Source organism: Patagioenas fasciata, chromosome 8, assembly GCF_037038585.1.
Source record: "Patagioenas fasciata isolate bPatFas1 chromosome 8, bPatFas1.hap1, whole genome shotgun sequence".
Taxonomy (NCBI): domain Eukaryota; kingdom Metazoa; phylum Chordata; class Aves; order Columbiformes; family Columbidae; genus Patagioenas; species Patagioenas fasciata.
The window spans coordinates 36,701,476-36,724,036 of NC_092527.1; the positions used below are offsets into that span (position 1 = coordinate 36,701,476).

The 22,561-nt window shown below is 40.0% G+C and overlaps 1 protein-coding gene across 1 annotated transcript in view; it reads right to left on the reverse strand.

Annotated features, from left to right (window-relative positions):
• CACUL1 (CDK2 associated cullin domain 1) overlaps nt 1-22,561 on the reverse strand; it is a 47,771-nt gene that overhangs the window by 19,468 nt on the left and 5,742 nt on the right. The window contains exons 2-5 of the mRNA XM_065843869.2: nt 21,621-21,747; nt 17,293-17,395; nt 6,981-7,076; nt 2,954-3,056 (exon numbers count right to left, since the gene is read on the reverse strand). Of these exons, the coding sequence (XP_065699941.1) occupies nt 2,954-3,056; nt 6,981-7,076; nt 17,293-17,395; nt 21,621-21,747 (429 nt within the window). The remainder of the gene's footprint in view (nt 1-2,953; nt 3,057-6,980; nt 7,077-17,292; nt 17,396-21,620; nt 21,748-22,561) is intronic.

Below are 22,561 nucleotides of genomic sequence, written 5' to 3' on the forward strand. Positions count from 1 at the left end.
GCATCTTTGTGCCTTTGAGCACGCAGCACAGGGACCAGGGCAGACACAACCAGCAGGACTTTGAGCCAGATCAAACACTAAGAAGGGATCTGTGCTGCACCGCTCTTCTGCCTTTCTTTTCTCCCCATCTTTTGAAGTGGAGCAGGAACTTTTTCTGAAATCAGATGAACCTGAAATGTACTTACAGCCCTTCCTGAACATAACTTCAAACAGAAACACCAGCTTCCAGGCTCTAATGGAATGATGAGATACTACAAACAAAAAACCCTTCATACAAAAAACATAGCAACAAATTTCAAGGGCAAGAGATGCTGTCCTTGTCCTTCCAGTCTACATCACAAACTGATTACACCGATTTTGTTGTTTCTTTTAAAAATGGAGTGCAGACATTCTGCTACTCACTGAAGTGGCAGCTGCAGCATCTCTTTAAAAAACAGCCCCAGGATTCCATTTCTCTATACAGACCACAATTTCACTGACTTTAATTGCCTACGCCTACCCACTCAAAACCTTCTTTTCCCCCCCTCATAATAAAAAAAACCACTTCTCTGTTGAACCAAATCTGTATCAAGAAACAGCACCAAATTCTGCCAATGACACCTGCAACTAAAGTAATTAACAGACACTGACTTCTATCTTACTTTCATAGGGCCCTTACACTTCTAAAAGTGAACATAATGGTCTTAGCTATTACAGTCTGAATTTCAGCGAGCTAGAAGAACAGCTGAGAATAAACACTAAAACTTCTTCAGCACCTCTGCAATACTATAGCATATGCTTTGTGCCTTCAAATATTTCCCAGGAATCCATTAGCAAGTTTAGAATTTTATGTAGCCATACTTTAACTCAATTTAAATATCCTATTATACAAGATTTAACCAAGCAAGATCACAGTTAGGAGTTTACACATGTCAGTATATATTATCTTACTTATATAGAGCAACACAGTGGGTGACAGCCTTTTTTAAATTTTATTTTCCAATGCTCTCTTCTGTGTTTACTTCTGCAACCAACACAGAGCTGGGGAGATGGCCCATCATCACAGGTCTTTTCCTTTCAATGGTTCATCTGCAATTTCTACTAGATTCTCATACTACCCAGACAAAACGAATTACATAGCAACACACATCTCTCATTACTTATGTTATAAACATCTGACCAATGTTACTTTTGCTTTGTCATTGGAAAGGAAAAAAAAAAATTAAAAGTCATCACATTAATGCTTTAATTGCCTGAAAAATACATACACTTAAAATTCAGTGTATTTCTTTTAAGGCAATAGCAGCTGAATTTTCCATGATCCTGTTGCAGCAATCATCTTACCAGATTTCATGATACCATTAAACCTCCTTGGCACAAAATAAAACATCAGGTCCATGTCCTGTTATTTCCAAGGTGATCTGATCTGCTATGTGGCTAAAAGTTCTTATGGAGGCTTTTCCAAAGGGCAAGGACAAGATGGCACCAGAGCTGGTGACCTCCCATTGTTCCAGAGTACTGGGCTCCCCAAGTTCAGGGTAGTCACCTTGTTCACCCACCCTTCTCACAGACACCAACTCACAGTGACCCTAAAAACACAGTGAAGCTCCCTGGCCTCAGCCCTTCACTGGAGAGAGAATCCCAGGCTGCTTGGGGTTGAAGGGACCTCTGGAGATCATCCAGTCCAACCCCCCTGCTCACGCAGCGTCACCAGAGCAGATCACACAGGATCGTGTCCAGGCGGGTTTGAATGTCTCCAGAGAAGGAGACTCCACAGCCTCTCTGGGCAGCCTGGGCCAGGCTCTGGCACCTCACAGGGAAGAAGTTTCTCCTCATACTAAGACAGAACCTCCTGTGCTTCAGTCTGTGCCCGCTGCCCCTCATCCTGTCATTGGGCACCACTGAACAGAGTCTGGTCCATCCTCTTGACACCCACCCTGGAGATATTTATAAACATTTATGAGATCCCCTCTCAGCTTCTCTTCTCCAGGCTGAATAGACCCAGCTCTCCCAGTCTCTCCTCATAAGAAAGGTGCTCCAGACCCTTTGTCATCTTCATAGCCTGGGCATCACTACCCAAGTAAAGACAAAAGGAGAAATACACTCTAATCGTCTATCATTTGGTCTCCATTTATCACACAGACAGCAATTTCTCCAGAGAGCAGAGGAGGGAAGCAGCTGTTCTAGGTGGACGCAGACACCACGGCAGGGCTGGGTTACACAAAGGAGTGCACCAGGCTCAACGCTCAACTCACCAGTTGCACAAAGCACCTGCAATTGTCCCAGCACGCTGGTCAGCCACTCACCGCTACACAAACTCTTCCAAACTGAACTCTGATTATCTCTGCCTTGGCTAATTGCCCCCTCGGGGAGCTCATAAGCCCAGCACCAGGTCCCTCTGCTCATGCAAACACCACTGGTGGTGGCAGCACACTCAGCGGTTCACCACAGGAGTTACTCACAGGAGCACTTAACGGGGTCACTCAGAGTATGTTCCATTTGCATTAACCCGTTACCTTAACGGAGAAACTCCTGTAGCATTATGCAGTTCACTGGCTAGCAGGGAGTGCTCGAGTACATGGTGACAATAACCCCAGCAGCATCACAATTCTTTGACCACACCACATTCTTAATGATACCTGTCAGTATTTTGATAAATAAGTCAAAGAGTAATAGCATATGCAACAGGAAAATGAAACATTTGTTTTGCCATAATCACAGGTGAGAAGGGAAAATATATATTCGTTCCCTCAGATACTCAAGAGAACTGTGACTTCATATAAAATCATATTTTTGAAAAAACAGGTTGACGTGTGCCACATTTCTTCATGTGAATGCCTTAAAAAGGAACATGTATTTACGTTCAATAACCATTTGCTATTTTCTCCCTATTTGCTGTAGATTTCTGCAATATATGAAAGCACTGTAGTTTTCCAGACTCCCATTATAAGAAAAACTCATGAGGTTTACTTACGCATTAGGTTGTAAATGTGCTTTTCTGCAACATGTTCCGTAAACAGCTTTATAAGGTCATCTTTTAAGTCTCTGTTAAGCTTGGTTTCTATGTAAAATTTATTCTGGAAAATAAGACAGAAGGTTTCAATTTTGTTGCTCATAACAGTAAATACAGCAAAGTTACTTTTTCCCTGAATGAAAATAGTTCAAAATGTTAAATCTGTAGAATATTCGAGCTCGGCAACTGCATTTATATGACATAAAACATTCCTGTACAGCCAAGAAACTTGTATTTAAAATCAAGAATGCATGTGGTGCCACTGGTAACAAACCCAATTACATACAGGCAACTTACACACAGACATGTATAACGAATTTTTTCCTATATCTACAGATATATCTCCATATCAGTCCAGGTTGGTGAATTTTAGAAGACACACTTTACTTTAGAACTTTATAAACACTCGAACACCAAAATAGGGCTGTATATAATAAAACATTTTTACTAATATCTTAAAGTGATTAAGCCATTAAAATAGGTATGTTACAATAATTTATCACCAGCACAGCTATCCACTCCCGCGGTTCATCGACAGACTCAGAGGACAGCTACTCAGAACTAATCAACTCTGGAAACAAGTGATATATAAAAATCTATACAAAACTGAACTACATCAATTTTTTTAGGATTCATTTATCTTTATCCAGTCAGCATTAATAATAAATTCACCTCTGCAGCCCTCAAAGGAAATTCTATTAATGGGTTCCTTGAGGACTTCTATACCTAATGTACTATTTGGTGTTATTCCTCAGTTCCCAGCCTGCAATTAATAGTAAGATTTCTTGCCTGTAATTTATTCATACGGGGGTTTTAAATGCTGTTTCAAGATAAATCTCCTGTCATTACAACACTAACATGGAAGTGGAACAACTGAATTCATATGGATGACTTTTGTAAAGGAGTTTAACAGAGACAGTAATAGAAAAATCAACGTAATCAAAAATAACAAACTGGAACACTTTTCTGAGAGATTTACTAGAGGAAGGGATATCTTAAGGGAAAAATGTTTGTCCACACTTTAAATCAAGTTGTTCTCCTGTTTGGTAACACATTTAACATAATTGGTACAAACCCTCACAACACTATTAAAGCAATCTCTTTTTTTTGTGAGACTCATTCTCTTGGTCATTACCAAAACCATACACATATCATAATAAACTGTCTATGCAGAAACAACTTAAATTTCCAAGGCAAGCATTCAGCAGCAATTATTTACCTCTAATGAAAACCGACCCTGTTGGAACAAAGGCAATCTGACAGCTGAATACTCGCCCCGATCGAAGTTTAGGTTTGTTGCAGCAATAGACAACAACCTTAGAAAGGTAGGGCTTTTTTTTTTTTAATTTAGTAAATTTAGTTCCCTCCCTGAAGCAATCCTACCTGTAGAGGTTTTGCCAAGGGCTATTACTTAGTTCTTTCACCCGCACCTGTGATTTGAACAGAGATTGAGGGAAAGGCTCTGCAGACAGAACAACTTGCCTTGTAAGAAACGGATTCACTTCATTTGCAGTATTTTTGGTCAATGGTGAATTCACAGCATCTAGAAGACACGCATCTTCTAGGAAGCATTAAGCACCATATCACAGTCTTTCAGACCTAACATCCCAAACCATTTCCACCTGCAGCTGCTGAGCACACACCAGCGCAAAGCACAGTGGTAACCAGAGCATCTCAGCCCAAGTCCACTGACCTGACCCAAACCTGCTTCTTAGGAGCTGACAGAGGACATGCACCCAGCTAAGGAAATAACTCACTCTGTTCCTTTCCCAGCCTCGAGACCTTCTTACGTTAAAACCAGTTGCCAACAATGTGCAAACCAAAATTCTTCCTTTTGTTCAAGCGTTGGAATGTCTATACCTTAAGTTTCATAACTAAAAAAGCAACAAAAAACCCCAGCAGTTTCAAACAGAAGAGTTACAACAGAGTACTTAGAACAACTGTAAAATACTCTTCACACTTGCTCACTTGAAAGCGACTTTCCAAAAAGATTCCACACTTGCACGAATCTAAATAGACAATGAAAAATCATCTAACACAAGTATTAATACTTCATTTCCAATCTGCACTGCAGAAAGGAGACAGCAGAAGTGCTGTCACCTTCCCCATTCTTGTTAGCGGAAAAACAGTATGATTTTCTGTATAAGATCTCGCTACTGAGTCTGTACCAGCATTTCTTGAAAAGTTTGTCAAGTCACCTGAGGGTCTCCCTGACAGGTAAAAGGTAGCCAGATAGTGATACCTGAGAAACTCAGAAATTATATAAGCACTTCTTTCTACAAACCACCATATCATAAAGCAAATGTTCAAAGACATAATTGAGCTAACATTATTATGCGGAAAGCAATAAATACTTGAAAGAGAAAAAACTGTATATGAGTGACTATTATTTCATTCACATATCTATACTCACATATATTTGTGTATACAAACACACATAAAATGCCCTCTAGCTTATAAGCAATGAAGTACAACACCAGCCAGTAAGAACAGTAATATTTTAGAGGCAATGAAATAAAAGAATCTTAACTACCCTAAAACCGCAGAGCTCACAAACGTTGGGCTCATTTCATGCCACAAGATTCAGCCACATCTCAAAGTATCACTAGCAATTGAGAACCTATTATAAAATGTATATTGTCTAAATGATGATTTTAATTTTTCTTGAAGTAGAAATATTATTTTTATTCATTCATGTGTGCTGCATACTGTGACATGTACAGTCTGTAAGCATCCAGAATAAGCTCACCTAGATTTACAAAGCAAACTAGGAATCATTCTTAGGAATGATTAGACTCACTGTGTGCCTAGCTGACTTCTAATTTACTCCACCTGCAGTTATATCCTGGAACTTTTGAAGGAGCGTAAACCCACAGAATTCTGGAGGGATAAAAGTGCTCTGGGCCTCCAAGCCTCCTTGAAAAGTCCATGGCATGAGACTGAAAAAATCCATTACCATGTGAAAAAGAAAACCACTAGTGCTCTAGCAAAAGGGGGAAAAAGAAAACTCCCTCAATTGGGAAGTCAGCCCTTTCACCTTTCCTGTATTCCCACCATTCACACACAAGAAAACTGTTTGGTACATAGGGGGAAAAGAATATAAGTGCTGCTGTTGATAGCAGAACATACAGGGCTAAGCCCAAGGCAATGCCTTTTTTGGTCACCAAGGGACATTGACATGTTCCAGTCGTACAAAAAACCTTTAGGTGCTATGAACCTAAGTTTGTCTGCATCCAGTCAACAGTATAAATTGCCTTATCAACTGACACGGACATTTGCAAGAGACATTTCTTTGTGTCTTGTCCAAATCTGTGGAATTTAAAAGCAACACTGGGTGTTGGTCTTTTCTCCCACGTAACATAACAAGAGGAAACGGTCTCAAGTTGCAGCCGGGGAGGTTTAGGCTGGATTTTGGGAACAAGTTCTTGACCTAAAGGGTTCTCAGGCATTGGAACAGGTTGCCCAGGGAGGTTGTGCAGTCACCAACCCTGGAGGGATTTAAAAGACCCATAGATGAGGTTCTTAAGGACATGGTCTAGAGGTGGACTTGGCAGTGCTGGGTTAATGGTTGGACTCCATGATCTCAAAGGTCTTTTCCAACCAAAACGATTCTATGATTCTATTATATTCTCTCTTTGTAACTACCAAGCCAACATATAACAAGCCAATACACTATCCCTATTCATACATAATGACCTAATTGTTTGGGATGGCTTTTTTCCAATCAAAACAGAAACCATTCGCCCCCGTTCCCAGGAAAGAAATATTAGGACAGAAACCAATTGCAAAACTCAACATTTAAAAGCACAGCTCCCCCTTCCTCTCCCAATACAACATGATCAGTACTGTTACACAGGTAGCAAAACCAGGCATGATTCATAAGTTCTACAAATTAAAAATCATTACAGCCGCATTTTATACTTTTCACTTTCAGTCAGGATCTTGTGTACTGTCAAACTTCATTGCAAAAGAATTTTCTAAAACTTACCATATATATGAAAAGAGGCACAATGCTCTGCAATGCTCCCATATACTGTCCAAGAGCTATGTTAAATCTTTCAATATAGAGATCTGGAGGGCTGGCCTGCAAAAAAGCGTAAAAGTCAGGTTGTAATTTGAACAAGAGAAAGATCTGGAACAGCATGGGTTACGCTTTCATAGCAAACTCAAAAAACTATAAAGCATTTGATGCACTAAATCCATAAAAAGCAAGCCACAAATCATTCCAGAGTTTCTGCCATAATTCCCTCCAGCAAAACCAGTTTTCTTCAGCAGCTGGTTTTTGCCAAGGACTATATGTCAGTGCCCAGCAAAAGGTCCATTCGATAAGAAATACAGAATGCCTGTCACAAATTAGCATGTAGCACACGCAAATAAAAACACTTATTAAAGACCAGACCTTCATTTTGAGAGAACTACCCGTCACACCTAGGATCTATACCCAAATTTCAGCAAGCACTGCGGTGTCTGCTCCAACCCCCCCGCAGCTTTTACTCCAAGACACAGGGTGACATTAAGCTGCTGCTTTGCATCAGAGCTGGCAAGCGGCACATCCACCAGCTCCAGGGAGCTCTGTCCTTCCTAGAAAACGCTTTGATGTTTTTGCTGGGTCACCTAAGGCAAGGCAAATATTGCGGTTATCGAGCTAGAGGGACTGCGGAGCAATGTCTTCAGATAGAGCTCCCCAGCTGGTTTCCAGCCCCACAAACATCCCTGCAGTCCTCCAACCCACGACATTACCCTGCAGCCCCAAGCAACGCTTTGCTCGACAAAACCCCAATGTGCCAACTTTACGGTAGGCTTTGTAGAGCCCACAGTGACCGCACTGTTTTCTCTATACATACAACCCTATCTTTCCCAATGAAAGAAATAAGGAGGCTAAAAAAATTTATCCTGCAGCAAGCTAAGTTACATCAAGAATGGAACCAGAAAAATGGGAAGCACTACCAGAGTTTATTTTATAAATATCTATTTGGAGGGATGCAGGGGAGCTCCATTAAAGCACTCAGGAGTGCACTTACACAGCCAGGGATGGAAATGGAGTTGGTGTAACGTGTTGCTCTGCTCTCCCCCTCTCCATCCCAACCTACCCTCTGGCTCAACTCCTGCTTTCATACTATGGTCTTTTCAGGGGGTAACTGCTCGTGTTTCTACTGTTCACATACATATACACTCCTATACATACCCAAAGTGTTGCTTGTTAATCAAAAAGCAAAAACTTCTCTTCCCTTGCACCATTCTCCTCTCTGACAGCACCAAGTCAGAAGAGGATGGAGAATGCAGCAGCAACTGGGACCTTGCAAGAAAACAAGCTCAAAGGTTTTCTAAAGCTGAAGCGTCTGTGGGATGAGAAAAGCTCAAGCCCAGCTGCACCTTGACCATCTTATTGAAACTTAAAACTCATATCTTAACGATGCAGATTTTTCAGCCTTTTTATGGACATTCACCAGGGGCCCTAAGAGAACTGCTGGAATTTATGTTGACTTTTTGATCTATTAAGTATTCTGAATTTATAAAAGTGTGGAGTTTTTTTCCCCTTTAAACTAGCTTATTTTGCCTCCCTCCTTAATACGCTTAATGAACACATGAGTAATTTTCACAGCGAACACCAGCACAGAGCAGAGGGTAAGGAAAGTGAAACTGGCAAAGGAATAAAGAGTGTTACTCTATTCATATGCTGTTGCCAAAGGTTATATATGGTTATTCATCATTCTGATTATAAGTTTTTAATCTTATTGCAGATGAAGTTCTCAGGGGTGGCCAAACAAATTTTAGTTCAAAATGCCAGCAACATATAAAAGTGGCTATCAGCTCTAAGAACTCCCTTTCATATATAGTTACATACATAATTCGTTGCAAATAACATGCAATGGAATCTGCATTTCTAAGCAGTATGTATTCCTGCTTTGCTCCCTTTTAACCTCAACTTTAAATATGGTTATACTCTCTGATTTGTAAAGACTTGGCATATAGCTTCCGAGATTAAAGGAAAAAAGGAAAATTGTGCTTCAGAAAACACGTCAGACAAAAGAAGACCCTCTCCTGACACAGGGCACTGCTCTTCTCTCACTGACAGCTTGCAATTCTTTTAAATAAAATTAAAAAATAACTTTAAAAAGAGACAAAAGTGGTCCAGACATTACGTGACTTAATCCCACACGTACAGACTCCAGGCAATGGCATGCAAACCTCCAAAACCTCGACAATCAACCTCTCCTCAACTACTGACTTGTAAACTAACAAATAACCCAAGCCAACAAGAAATCAATACTACTGTTTCCACAGCTCATCTATGAAATATCGTCATCTGTGTGGGGAACAGAACCATGCGTTTTCTGTTCATGAGGGCGTTACCGTACGGCTGCTTAAAACTGCCATGTCGAAATCACTTACTTGCTTGAGCATCAGAACTTGCTCCACATCTCTACATTCACATTAATAAGACAATAACTGAAGTGGGACTTGCTTTATATAAACTACATGGACGTTATAAAGTAAAAAGCAGTGCATGGCATTAAATTCATGAGTAAACAGACATTGCTAAGATTCTTCTATTAAATGGCCATCATTTGAGTAAAACTTGGCATCTAAAATTTATATCTATTCAGCTATAGCTATTACACAAAAAGTGAAAGAAACTGCTCAGGCTGACATTTTTCTCTTAGTGCAGAAATGATAACCCATGTGTTCAGCTACTTTAATTATGGGGGAAGGGCAGAATTAAGCACAACACTTCCAACAACCCCCCTAGAAAATACTAAGTCTTTAAAAACTACTCCTATCTTACCCAACTGATTTATTATAGAAGCTATTCAAAGAAAGAAAAACATACTGTTTGCTTAACATTTTCCAGGAAGGAAGAAAATCCTTCGTTCCTTCATTCCCCATCCTGAATCCTACAGAACTGTCAATCCAGTTTGTGGGGTTTTTTGGTGGGTTTGGGTCTTTTTTGGTTTTTAAGACACCTTATATGGGGAGACAACTTGAATCCTGTCCTACATGTGCTGTCCTCTACCACTCACAGGGTAAAGAACAGTTTTCCAGTAGCAACTGCTAGAGCATCTGTCCACAGGAGCACTGAACATTTGGTCAGGTTTCCCAAATAGTGATGCAGTTGCTTAACATCTTCAGATTGGTTTTGAACTGACTACTTCTCAGCATAAAATATGATGGCTGCTGTTAAAAGCTAATGTTAAGAACATCATTTAATCTCCTTACGCACCATAGGGGACACCTCAGCACCAAGAGAAATGAGAAGTAACAAGAAACACGTTTGAGAAAGGATGACATGTAAGACAAACATCTTCAAACAAAACAAGCAATTAGAAACCCAGTACGCTAAATTACCCTTATTTGAAATCTAATATCTAGGCGTTTCAATAAGCTTGTGGGCAAGAAACTGTATACATTAAGAAGATGTGGGTTTTTTTCAGTTTGAATATTATTCTTTGACTGAACATAAGAATGAAACCAGAAGATCCTGCTGGCTCAAGACAATTCAGAAATGGCTCAGAAGAAACAGCGACAACAGTTCTTTGCTTGAGGAACACAAACTTAATCTGTTCATGAATAGTCATCTGGCACAATGAGCGATATATTCAGAAAAGCTTACATTCCTACATTGAATGGGCAGTTTCATTTTCCTGGGAACACGCTCACTGCCAAAACACCAGCACAGATGCTGCGGCATCTCTCCCACGCCTGCCGAGCAAAAAGGGAGAAAGGCTCCGAGCACACAAATTAACCTGTTATTCACGTAAGTGGTCTGAAACTTTTAAACCAGTTTTTGTTCTTTCTCAAGAAAATCTAATTTGTTTACTTTGCCTTGCAGACAATTTATGCGATGCCCAGATCTACGTCACTAGACAAGGGTACTATTAAAACCTTTTATGAAAAACAGACATCAAGCCAAAGCACAATTCCTACCAAGGCTGACTGTGCCTTCCTAGTCAAGTCTGCGCTCAAAACTGTTCAAAGCTGCACAGCATCATAACATACTCTCGTATAATTGTCTTAGGGCAGGGTAGATGTAGGCCATGCTTCCATTTCCATTTTTCGAGTTTGTAAAACAAAAAAGATAGTGTATTGTGTTTAATAGTAAGATATATTTAGAACCTTTCCATCTAGTAAATACATATTCGTTTGTGCCATAGCTGGGGCTCTTTAGTTTGGAGAAGAGGAGACTGAGGGGTGACCTTATTAATGTTTATAAATATATAAAGGGTGAGTGCCACGAGGATGGAGCCAGGCTCTTCTCAGTGGCAAACAATGATAGGACAAGGGGCAATGGGATCAAGCTGGAACACAAGAGGTTCCACTTAAATTTGAGAAAGAACTTCTTCTCAGTGAGGGTAACAGAGCACTGGAACAGGCTGCCCAGGGAGGTTGTGGAGTCTCCTTCCCTGGAGACATTCAAACCCACCTGGACACCTTCCTGTGCGACCTCACCTAGGCGTTCCTGCTCCAGCAGGGGGATTGGACTAGATGATCTTTTGAGGTCCCTTCCAATCCCAAACATACTGTGATACTGTGATATTGTGACACCAGGGTCTGCAGCACTCAGTAGAGTGTGGCAAGGAACTAAAAATGACTGCAGGAATACAAGCCTTTTCGAACAGCTGCATGCAAGGATGCTTTTCTCAGGTTAGGTTGCTCATGACAATGTCATTCTTAATGGCAATTCTGGCAATATGGTGACCCTCACCTGCACCTCAGCTCACGAGCCATCTTTTTGATGTCCACGCATGCAGATGCACACACTTCTAACACTTCTGGTTTCTGCCATACAAGTTCTAACACTGAGCATTCATTTGATCTGATTCAATTCCGTGTGATTCACAGCATTAGAGGCTTGTTTCACACACAATAAAGCAACCAGCAGAACTGAAGGATGCTTTTTTTTCTCCTTTTAAATATTATGGACCAGATAAAAGGCCACTGAGTCTCCTCTTTAAGAAACAGTCTGTCAGTATTACCAGATTGCGCAGCTAACCCAAATGGACTTTAACACTAGTGACTGAACGTATTTAGTAAGAAAAGCTAGGAAAATGGAAGTTCTCAATTTTCATTTCCCAGCTCTATTTCTGATCTTATCTATAGGCAGAACGCAGAGGAGGCAGATCTGTTTTCTACATGAGCGTTTGAGAACGTATTGCAGCTATGGAAATTATTTCAGGGAATCAACTCATTTCAAATTAACAAGAGCTAATTTGAGTGCTATTTCTATGCTACAAGAGATGAGACAGGAGTTGTGAAGACTGCTCGCTATTCCTCATTTGGCTGGCAAGTTCAACAAATGCCCACACAAACAGTGTAATAAGAATGGGCTTCTTCATGTAAATGGAGTATAATAACCTGGCCTCCTGTAAGTCCACTACGGAATTCTAATCATAACTTCATTAGCAACCTGATTTACTAAGTTTGCACAAAACCAGACGTAGATGATGATGTCAAAAGTTCTACTTCACAGACTGGCATAGCTGCTCAATTACAATATATCACTATATAAAGGTAATACAATCATCAGTGTACCTTGGAAGGAAAGCAAAACATATCCATAAAAGAATCTGTGGTAAAATTACCTTAAAGTATAAATATCAAGAACTGTTACGAGGTGGTACCCAGCCCATAACTCTGTCCACAGTCAGAAGTTTGGATTCCCCAGTCCCTCAAAGCACTACTTGGATGTATTTTTATATCACTTACACACAAATCTCACCAGGCAAACACGTCAAAGCCACTTAATGCTTTTACTCCTGCAATCAGCAGAAATACTGGAAGTTATGCTGTTTCTAAAAGATAAATAAGGAAGTTCAGAAACTAATCTGAAGTTTGGATCTGTATTTATCAGATTACAGACAAGAGCTGGGGCAAGCAACGACAAGCTAGCTCCTCACCACTGGATGGCAAAACTCTGTATAATCACAGGGGACAAGCAGAAGGTAAAAATGAGGAAGACAAAAAGGCAAGGAAGGAACAGGTTGTCCACAGATATTGCTGACAGATTTTCAAGAACAGATGGCAACCGACAGTGACGTGAGACAAGGCACTCAGTTCCAGGGATTTGGAAGCCCTCAAAATAGCAGAATGGCTTTTACACCTGACTCTAATGCATATTCTTCCAAAGAAACAATACGTGAGAAGATATTTTCACACACTGCACCAACTGGGTGGAGAGCTGATGAGACAGAGAAATTGTAAGGATTAATACAAGGTAGCAAAGCTTTCTGGCAAGACCCTAAATCTGCAGGTCCTGGGGGCCAAACAACCACCATGTAAATTATCTACCCACACCAGTCACTGCTCAGTTCGGTCATGTTCATTACAACGAAATATATTGTTCCTGATAAACAAAAAAATTACACACATGCATACATATATCAAGATGTAATAGAGAAGAAGCAGCCCAAACCTCCTGAAGCACTGAGGAGCCTACATACACTATCAGCAACTGGCTCCAAATTTAATCCAGTGCTTTTAGACAGGTGGAATCTGAGCAAGAAATTCTGGTGGTTTAGCTCTACCACTTCTGTTTGATTTAAAATAGAAACGATGTAAGCAAACCAGCGTTTATTTTCTCAGAGAAAGACTGATTCTCGCTTATTAACTTCGGTGAACACAAAAATTACGTACAATTAGTGAATTCAACTGTTTCTGGTGAAGGCGAAAAAAATCCCACAACAACAAACACACGAACAAACAATAATAGATCCCTTTTTTCTCTAAATAAAAGGACGGTACAAAATGACAACTGTTTTTCAGCTCTCAGTCATTTCCTAAAGGAATTATTGCGATTATTATAACAAAAATGAAAATATTTCACTGCACCTGTACAAAACATCTACTTCTGGTATGGGCCAGCTCAATGCCTCAGTGCACTTTGACTGCCAGCGCTTAAAGGACTTTCCAAGGCCTTTCTGAAGAGATATGTAATGGGCAGAGTACTCGATTTTAAATGACTGTCTCAGAGTGCACAAGAATAAGGTAAGTCAGAAACGCTAGTGCCTAATGCAAATATAGTTTTATTCATTTTAAAAAGAGATGTATTTAAGTTGAAAGCATATGCTGTGTATCCACCCTGCCTCATACATCTGAATGACTCAGCGCCTACCCACAAAACCAGCTCTCATTATCTTAAACCACAACATACTGGGCTATGTCCATTACCATTACAACGTTTCCAAATAAAGCACCTTGGAAAAATCATCTGTATGCTACAGGCTTCACAGACCTCAGGACAACAGGAAACATGGTCATTTGCATTTTCTGCAGCCACCCATAATTTTTTTGGTTAAGCAAAAAACAAAATTCTGATCAACTCAAGAATTAGGGAACTTTAATTCTCAATTACTGGAAGCTCCACATGGCAAAACCCAGTCTTACTGATGCAGAGAAACTGGTCAGACATCAACTGCAAGAAAGAAAGGCAACTCTTGCTCAGAGTCTTTCCATAACTGAAACAGCCTGAAGAGAGGATCAGCTACTTATACATAGTAAGGAGGAACCAGAAATGTTTTGGGCTATAGGAGGTTGGTATCAAAGAGCTGATGGTCTGACAAGAAATTCATCTCATCTCAATGCAGTACTACTCAGCAGGCAACGTTCACTGCTTTTCACCCAACATCCAACACGCAGATAATACATCACCCCACTCACATTCTGATAATGCCTCTGCCATCACCGAAAATGATCTATTTTTGGTGAAAACCTGTGAAGCAGATCTTCGGGAGTGCACGTGGTGACAAACACCAACCACACAAGGTGTCTGGCAGTCTGGAAGAGCAGAAGTCAGGCATGGGATGAGCAGGGAGCGCAATTGACCCCATGTGCCCATGGGGCTGCGGCAGCACCTGAGATAGCGGCTGAGGCCAGCCCAGGGCTACACAGGAGAAAAATAATAATAATATAGGAATTTCTGCAGTGAACACCTTGCAAAAAGAAGACAAACTGCAATAATGAGTTTGCAAGAGTGAGTTTGACTGGTCCCCCAGGATGCTCCCGTTTTTACTATTTGTTATCTGACAGTTTTATTGCTTTTGCTGTTGATGAGAGGTTCTTGTAGGAAATAGCTTGCTCTGGTATGTTGGTTACATGCTGATATTCTGCTGCCCACTTGCCATTGAAGTGCTGCACTTCTATGGAAAGAAGTTGGTTGGTTCATCCACAATAAGACACTGCATTTACCTGCCATTTCAGTTTTCATGATCATCTGCTTTCTCACACAAACCAACATTCCTGCTTATATTGGGCTACATTTGCATCTCTGCATATAAAAAAAAGAAAAAAATTATCTTGCATCAAGTTACACCTTGCCAATTAAACAGAACTCTGCAATTAGATTAAATATTGTTGGCAGGTGGAATGAGTTTATGCCAGAGAAAGCAAACCACCAAATATTGTCCATTAAAAGGATTCACATACATATATTTTTGTTTGTTTGTTTGCTTGCGTGAACCAGAAACTTCCAAGTGCCTAACATTTAGAAAGTAATTTGTTATTGTTGCTCAGGTAAAAGATTTGGCACTGCATTTTCAACTAAAACCAAAGTGACTGAGTGTCACCAAAATGCATTAAGATCAAAGTAGTATCAGGATAAGAAAATATATTGCAGTAAAATAATTTCTTAACAGTAAATTTCACAACCCACAGCTAAAACAGTTTCTTGACAGGACAATTTTCTAAGGCAGATAGGTTTTACTTCAAGCAGCATAAAAAGATGGGTTTACCATCCAAAGCCAAAGTCAGGTTCACGTCAGACAAAACTCACGTAATATACACAAAGATGGTATCAGGTTATATTACACTCCTCTCGCCTCCTGCCACAAGGTGTGTCTAACCTACGTAAGGAAACTTTTGCAAGACAAAGATTGCATTAAATAGTTGTCTCAATTATTCTTTCAACAGCTGCTGTTGAGAAGGCAGCCTTGGTTTTAGGCAGAAGGATTTAATGCACAGATGCACTAAAGCAAACTTCAAAAGCAGCTGCCTCGGTCAGTTTGGGAACTTTAGAGGAAACAATCAAGGGCTACCACAGAGCAGAGAATTGGGGGGTATTCCCAAACTCAAAGCATGGTAATGCAGTACATTACCGTGGGATGGATCAGAGGAACTGGCCAAACCTGTACAGCTGCAGCGATTTGCAGTTCTTACAAGCAGAAGAAAAATGCACAGGCTGCACCAGCTCAGCAGAACCAGGGAAGGCTTTACTCTAAATACTACGCCCATCTACTCTGATCGATTTTTACAGAACAGTGAGGCTGTCATTCCACAAGGAATAAAGAAACTGTAAAAGAGGAATGAAGCAAAGAACATAGCTCAAGATGACCGAGATATTTTATAGTCAAAGAATGCCCCAAAGATTGTGCCCATTAAATGCAGAGTGGTTATTTTTCTTTATAAGGAAAGCAAGAAAAAAAGACTGAAACGAGAAGGACATCAGAGCAATCACAGCGATACATATTTTGATGGGAACGCATGTTTAGCCAGAAGTACCTGATGCAATTAAAAGTAGTAAGACTGCTTTTGACTGACAGAAATGAGTTATCAATTGTCAGAAGCACTGAAGGAGCTGCTGTAGTTTAGGATTCCTACATATTTGGCATCTCTACTTGATGCAGTGCAAGTCAGTACAGAACTCAAACATCAGTTATGACAATTTCAAAAACATGTCTGGAGATTCTAGCCTAAATGGAATTTTCAACAGGGAACACACAAGAAATAAACATGGATGCACAAATAAGAAGCAGAGAAGGACAGGGATATACAAACTGTATTAGGACTGCTGTAAACCACTGACATCTAGAGATAGGCAAGAAAAATGCAGAATAAACCATAGCACAAAAATTTCATAGGCAATCATTCCCGATTTATACTTCACAATTAATTTTTAATTCACTTCAACTTTTTGCTTTAGATTTTCCCTTTTGTGTTGCTTGTGACACACAAGGACCATCAACAGTTTATATAGATTAACACGGCAATGGCAGACATCCATGGAGTGCGCTCAGATCAGGTTTGACTGCAGCATTTACATCCTAGATTATACTGTAGGATTCTATAGTATACGTTCAAGTTCAGCCACTGCTCTCCAGGTGGTTCAGATCTCCAAGGCCAGTCAGTGCCGTGCGATCAGATCCAGCAGTCAGGATTCTGACAGCCAGTTAGCGAAGGAAGCAGTCCACAATTTAGTAAGCGGGTGTAAATCAGTCTTAATTGCAACCCCCTCCATGGGCTGTCTACATGCTGCTCTGATAGAATCACAAAACCCAGGAAAGACAGAATTAGATTGTGCAGCTTCTTACCTGCAGCTCCTTTGAGACTCTCTCTAAGTGGTTAGTTATCTTTTTTATTAGGTCACTATACATCTGTTCCGAATGCTGCTGGCATACACACTTATACACACAACTGCAGAAACAAATATAGGAACAAACAATGAACTCACAACAGTTTGCAATGAAAGGTAACAGACTTCAAAATATTTTCTTCAAGTCTCAGTTTACAGGAAAATAGAGTTAACTGAATGACTGTTCAACTTTTAAATACAGCCCTAAGCTTGGAACGAACTCCAGCAAACTCTTAAGTCTCCCCTGGAGCCCCCAGCGTGTCCATCCCATTCCCATTTCCCCTCTCTGACCTCACTTGAACTCACAATGAGTTCTCTTAACAGTACAGGATAATTCTGTCAACAGCACACTCCTAATTCTGGCTTTTGTCTCTCCTATGTGAATGAAGTCCCCATTAAAATAAGCAGGTTTAATCACTATGGGCATTCTAGAGCAAAACTCTTTTTAAAAGAAGGGCAACAGTGACAAGTAGTCATAGAAGTTGCACCAAAACTGTGCTGGCATTTAAAACAAAACAAAGCAAAACCACACAGCAAAAGTTCCAAAATTAAAAATTACAGACCCAAAAGTGTTACACCATCCCTTGTTACTTAAAGAAAACCCTGCATTTTCAGAATGAACAAAGATGCAAAGAAAGAGCAACAAAACTTGAATTCTACATTCCATGGCTTGGCTGTATTAACTCTGGTCTTCAGTGCTACTTTTGTTTTTTAAGAACATTTTATTGCTATCATTCTGCAATACAACATATCTGCAAAATAAGGCTATGTATTGAAAACATATTTACCACAGTTGTAAAACAAATACATATTTTACTTTCAGCAAGGAGGTACGTTAAGGTAGTCATCATCATCATCAGGACTAACACCAACATTAGCTATACCAAGCAGTTTTTAATTCTCTTGAGTGTTTTCATACTTGGAAGTAAGCATTTTGAAAACTATCTGCCAAAGATGTACAATGACAAACAAACTGCAAAGATGGAATAAAATCAACTACAGACTAAGGGCTCTTGGAATTTTTTAATGCAAGTGAGAGGTTGGGCACCGAGTCTAAGCCTTCTGGGGCCAAGACAGCGCTCTCATCCAACAACTGCCACCCCCTAAGTCTTCTGCAGGAAGGCTTTACAAGTCAAGTTTCTATTTATTCCCTTTGGCAACTTCAAAAGCCCCAAAAATACAGCGTTCATCCCTATGCAAAGTCTGCTCATTAGACAAACCACGTTATTTCTTAAAAACCAAAAGGCACTGCACACCTTTCCTACTATTATAGTTTAAAAATAATTAGCATCTGTAGTTTGGTATCATTTACATAATAATAGTCAAAGTCATCCTGCTTCTTTCTCATGAAGTCTACCAATAGCAGATCCTATTTTTGAACTAGCAAAAGACATTTTGGCATGATGAAGTAACAGCAAAAATATCGATTTAATTTGGATCAAACAAACACTGACAAGAAAAGCCAGATGCATTTTTGTGATCTCTTACAAACCAGCCAGCTAGGTAAGAAGGGCAACCAGTCGTATCTGTGTGTGCTTCATAAGTAATTAGTACATATCCACTTCCACAAGTTTGCAATGACTTCACTTGCAAGGATGTAACTGAACTGAATTTTAAAGTACACATCTGCTTACATGCAATATTTCTGCAACGCATTCTGTAGCCAAACGTCAATCTTGGTATGTACATGCAGAGTGTGTTTACACCTTATTTGAACACTTCTATTTAGAAGTTCCTTCCCCTTTTTCAGATCCTGTTTTCAGTTCCTGATTGTGGGCTGATTCTCTGAATCATCCTTGCCCTGTTGTTACCCAAAAGAAGTGGGCAGCTTGTTAGTCCTTCAGCATAACCAAACACCTCAGGAAAACAAAGACCCAAGCAGGACACTAGAAGGTAAGCACTGATGGAGAGGGATGAAGATCTAAGGTCTAAGTTGTCCTGAAGAACAGGGATCTAACCACATTGTGCCTGGGACGCAGCTGTAACGGGTGCCAGAAGTACAACTGTTCACATTTTCCTTGTCTCAAACTTCCCTTCACATCTCTCTGTGGATATATTTAACCCTTGTGATAGACAGTGACTATACACAGGCAGGTTTTGGACTCAAAGATGAAAACAGTCACTAATCACACTTCAGAACCTTACAGGCAACTGATCCATAGTAAACACCTGCATACACACCTTTGAAATGATCTCCTAGCTGTGGGGTAGACACCTACAGTTAGCACTGATCATGTCAAATACAGTAGTTTGGATATCTAATAATATATTTTGAGTCTGCACTATGGAAACCTTGATTCCGTTAGTCAGCACAAAGACAATCAAAAAGATCACTGTATTTTCAGCTGTTTCACTGTAAAAAAAAATTATAAAAGATATGTAGCTGTTTGAACCACTTCAAAAAAACCACCCCATTTTCAGGCTAAAGAACCAGTCTGGAGGAGCAGAGAGGATCTAAACCTCTAGTCTGCTGCAGATTTTCTGCAATAGTCCAAGCAAGCATCATCGTTAAATTTAAGAAAAAAGCAGTTTTTCATCCCTATGTTGTCTAAATTGTAAGTCAAGTAAAGGGATACCCACTAAAATAAAATAAAGTTTAAAAACCATCCTCTGATCTTATGTCAGAATAATTAGAGACATAATTTTTAAAAGAAAACTCAAACTGACATGCTAGCTTTATCAGTAACACTAACCTACAGATAATCTTTTGTTTTGGTAAAACACATGCAACACACATCTGTGCATCATTACGACACTGCATCAAGTGTCACCCTCATGTATAAGAGTTATCTACTAGAAACGTAAACCCCATTATTCCTTTATTATTAAACCTTTTGAGGAGCAAAAAGATGGCAAAGATAAGCTGCAGTTATCTGAAAACCAGTATTATAACAGTATTAAAGCATTAATTTTGCACACTACTCTCTATCAGAGATGACTGTGGGGAGACATTGGATTAACTCTTCCTGCCAGCTGTTTGCACACTGAGGATTTCAAGTGAGGAAAAGGAATTTGATTACTTACACTAAAGCTGCAAAATGTGTCTCAATTCAAATTTACCATCTCAATTACTGGTATACAAGTTGATGTTAGAGTCCTGGTAACAGCAATTCCAAAAGTTTGAAGAGGAAAGAGGAAATTTATCAGACTTTTAAAGTGGAGTTAAGAGGGCAGACTAAACCCCTGCTGTACTTGGGTCTGGTTCTCTAATCCTGAGTTTCAAACTGGATAGACAAAGTGGATAAGAGCAAGTGGGCACGAGACAGAGCTGAAAGTCTCTAAAAACAGCAATCAGTGACTGAGCTGCCAACACTGTTTCATGGAGCGCAACACTGTGGTAACAACACCCAAGACAGCAGCGCTACTGGACGTGCTGCTGGCGAGGGCAGCGGTTTTAATGGCATCTTGGCCAGTAAATGCAGCAGCAGCCACTCAGTTTCCATCCTATTTACCAACACCCTGGATAACTGTCACCTACAAAACAAAAAAATCTCCATTTTAGTCAATCTCTTAGGAAACTGCCAGGTCTCTAAAGCACTCAGCATTTCGGTTTGGTGTGATCTTGAAGCAAATCTCCCCCTACCATCTCCACTACTGAGCAGTGGCTTGGTCTGCAGAGCAGTTCTGGTGCATGACCTGATGCTTTTTAAAGCAAAGTAAACTGCAGCTCCAGGTCAGGCACAAACCACATGTTATCCAGACAAGAATGGACATATAAAGGACTGAACTTTGTGTCTGTCCTTCAGAGAGCCTCTAAACGCACATGCAGCGGGGTGGCTGGGCCCAGGGGAAATCAGCCTAAATCCACCTGATGTAAAAAGATGCAAACAAGAGTTTACACGGATGGACCTTGGCACCAGTTGCTTCTGTTCTGCACCTCTACTGCACCAAGGTGGTTCCTATCAGACACAACAAAGAAGCTTTTGTAACAGTAAACAAAATGCCAACCATGCCAGCCTCTTCTTCCGCTTTGAGGAAAGGGATGTTGAGACTTCAATATATTTCTTAATATACTACACAAAGCAACTGTGGCAGAGCTTACTTTAATGTTAATGTTTTCAGCACTCATGCATTTTAATTCTTTAGTATTTTTTCTTGTTAACATGGAGTGTCAATATATGCATCTCTTATTTATTCCTTCCAACCATTTAAACAATATTGTACTTCAAATAACATTCCCACTTTCCTCCTCGTAAATACAAAATAAGCCATATGCATAGGCTGCAAGATAACACAAACATTTAACTTTAAATAAAAAGTAACGTAATGCTTAAAAGATTTCCTTACCTGTATATTTGTTCATAGGAGATAGGGATGTAGTCACCAGGACTCTGAGTTAAAAGCTGATCTATGGCACTGTCCAACTTTGGCCAATATGTGCTCTTATAGTCTTCAATTGTTATAACATTCATTACTACAAGAAGAAGATAAAACTACATTTAGTAACTGTAGCGAAAAGATTTAGAAGCAAGCGAATGCTCTGCCATTTCATCTCATATTGATAAGGTGGCCAAGAAACCTGGGAACAGTTCACTTCTGCTAAGATAACCTCATCTGAAACTAAAGCCCAGACTTGCATTTGTACCTTTTTATCTACAGAAAATAAAACAAAATGGGAAAACCTGTCAAATCATTGCTTAGATATTTCTTAGGGGTGCAAGTAGCTGCGAAAAACAAACTCCTGAGAGTTGTGGTGTGACAATACAATAATAATTTAAAAAGAAAAAATAGTTCAGTAGTTAGTTCAGATTAATAAATTACATAACTTTGTGAGAGTCCAGAATCAACAATTAACACTGGGGTCCTCACATGGAGAATAACAAGCTATGGTCAAGACTGGTAGTTTTTGGAAAGTCTGTCTCTGAGATGCACTAATTTCACAGGTCTCAGGTGGGATGAGCAGTTCGCTTGGCTAAAAGCTGATGCAATTCCTTCTGCTCCTTCAATTCCAGTCAGGCTCCCAGGCAACGTTTTTGGATTCATATTACAGTTGCCCCTCCAGTAGGCACAATAATAATCCTTTTCCAGGTAAGAACCAACACAAGGAAGAATAGGAGGTATTTAAATTAGCATTCCCCATCACTCCCTGATTTTCCTCCTGAGCTTCCCAACCTCTTGCACAAGCCACTCTGTGCCTCGGTTGCATTTTAAATCCATGTGGAAATGTAGATTCACTGCTGGGTTTTGGGATCAAAGTTTCTGAAATGCTATTTTCACAAAGGGTTGAA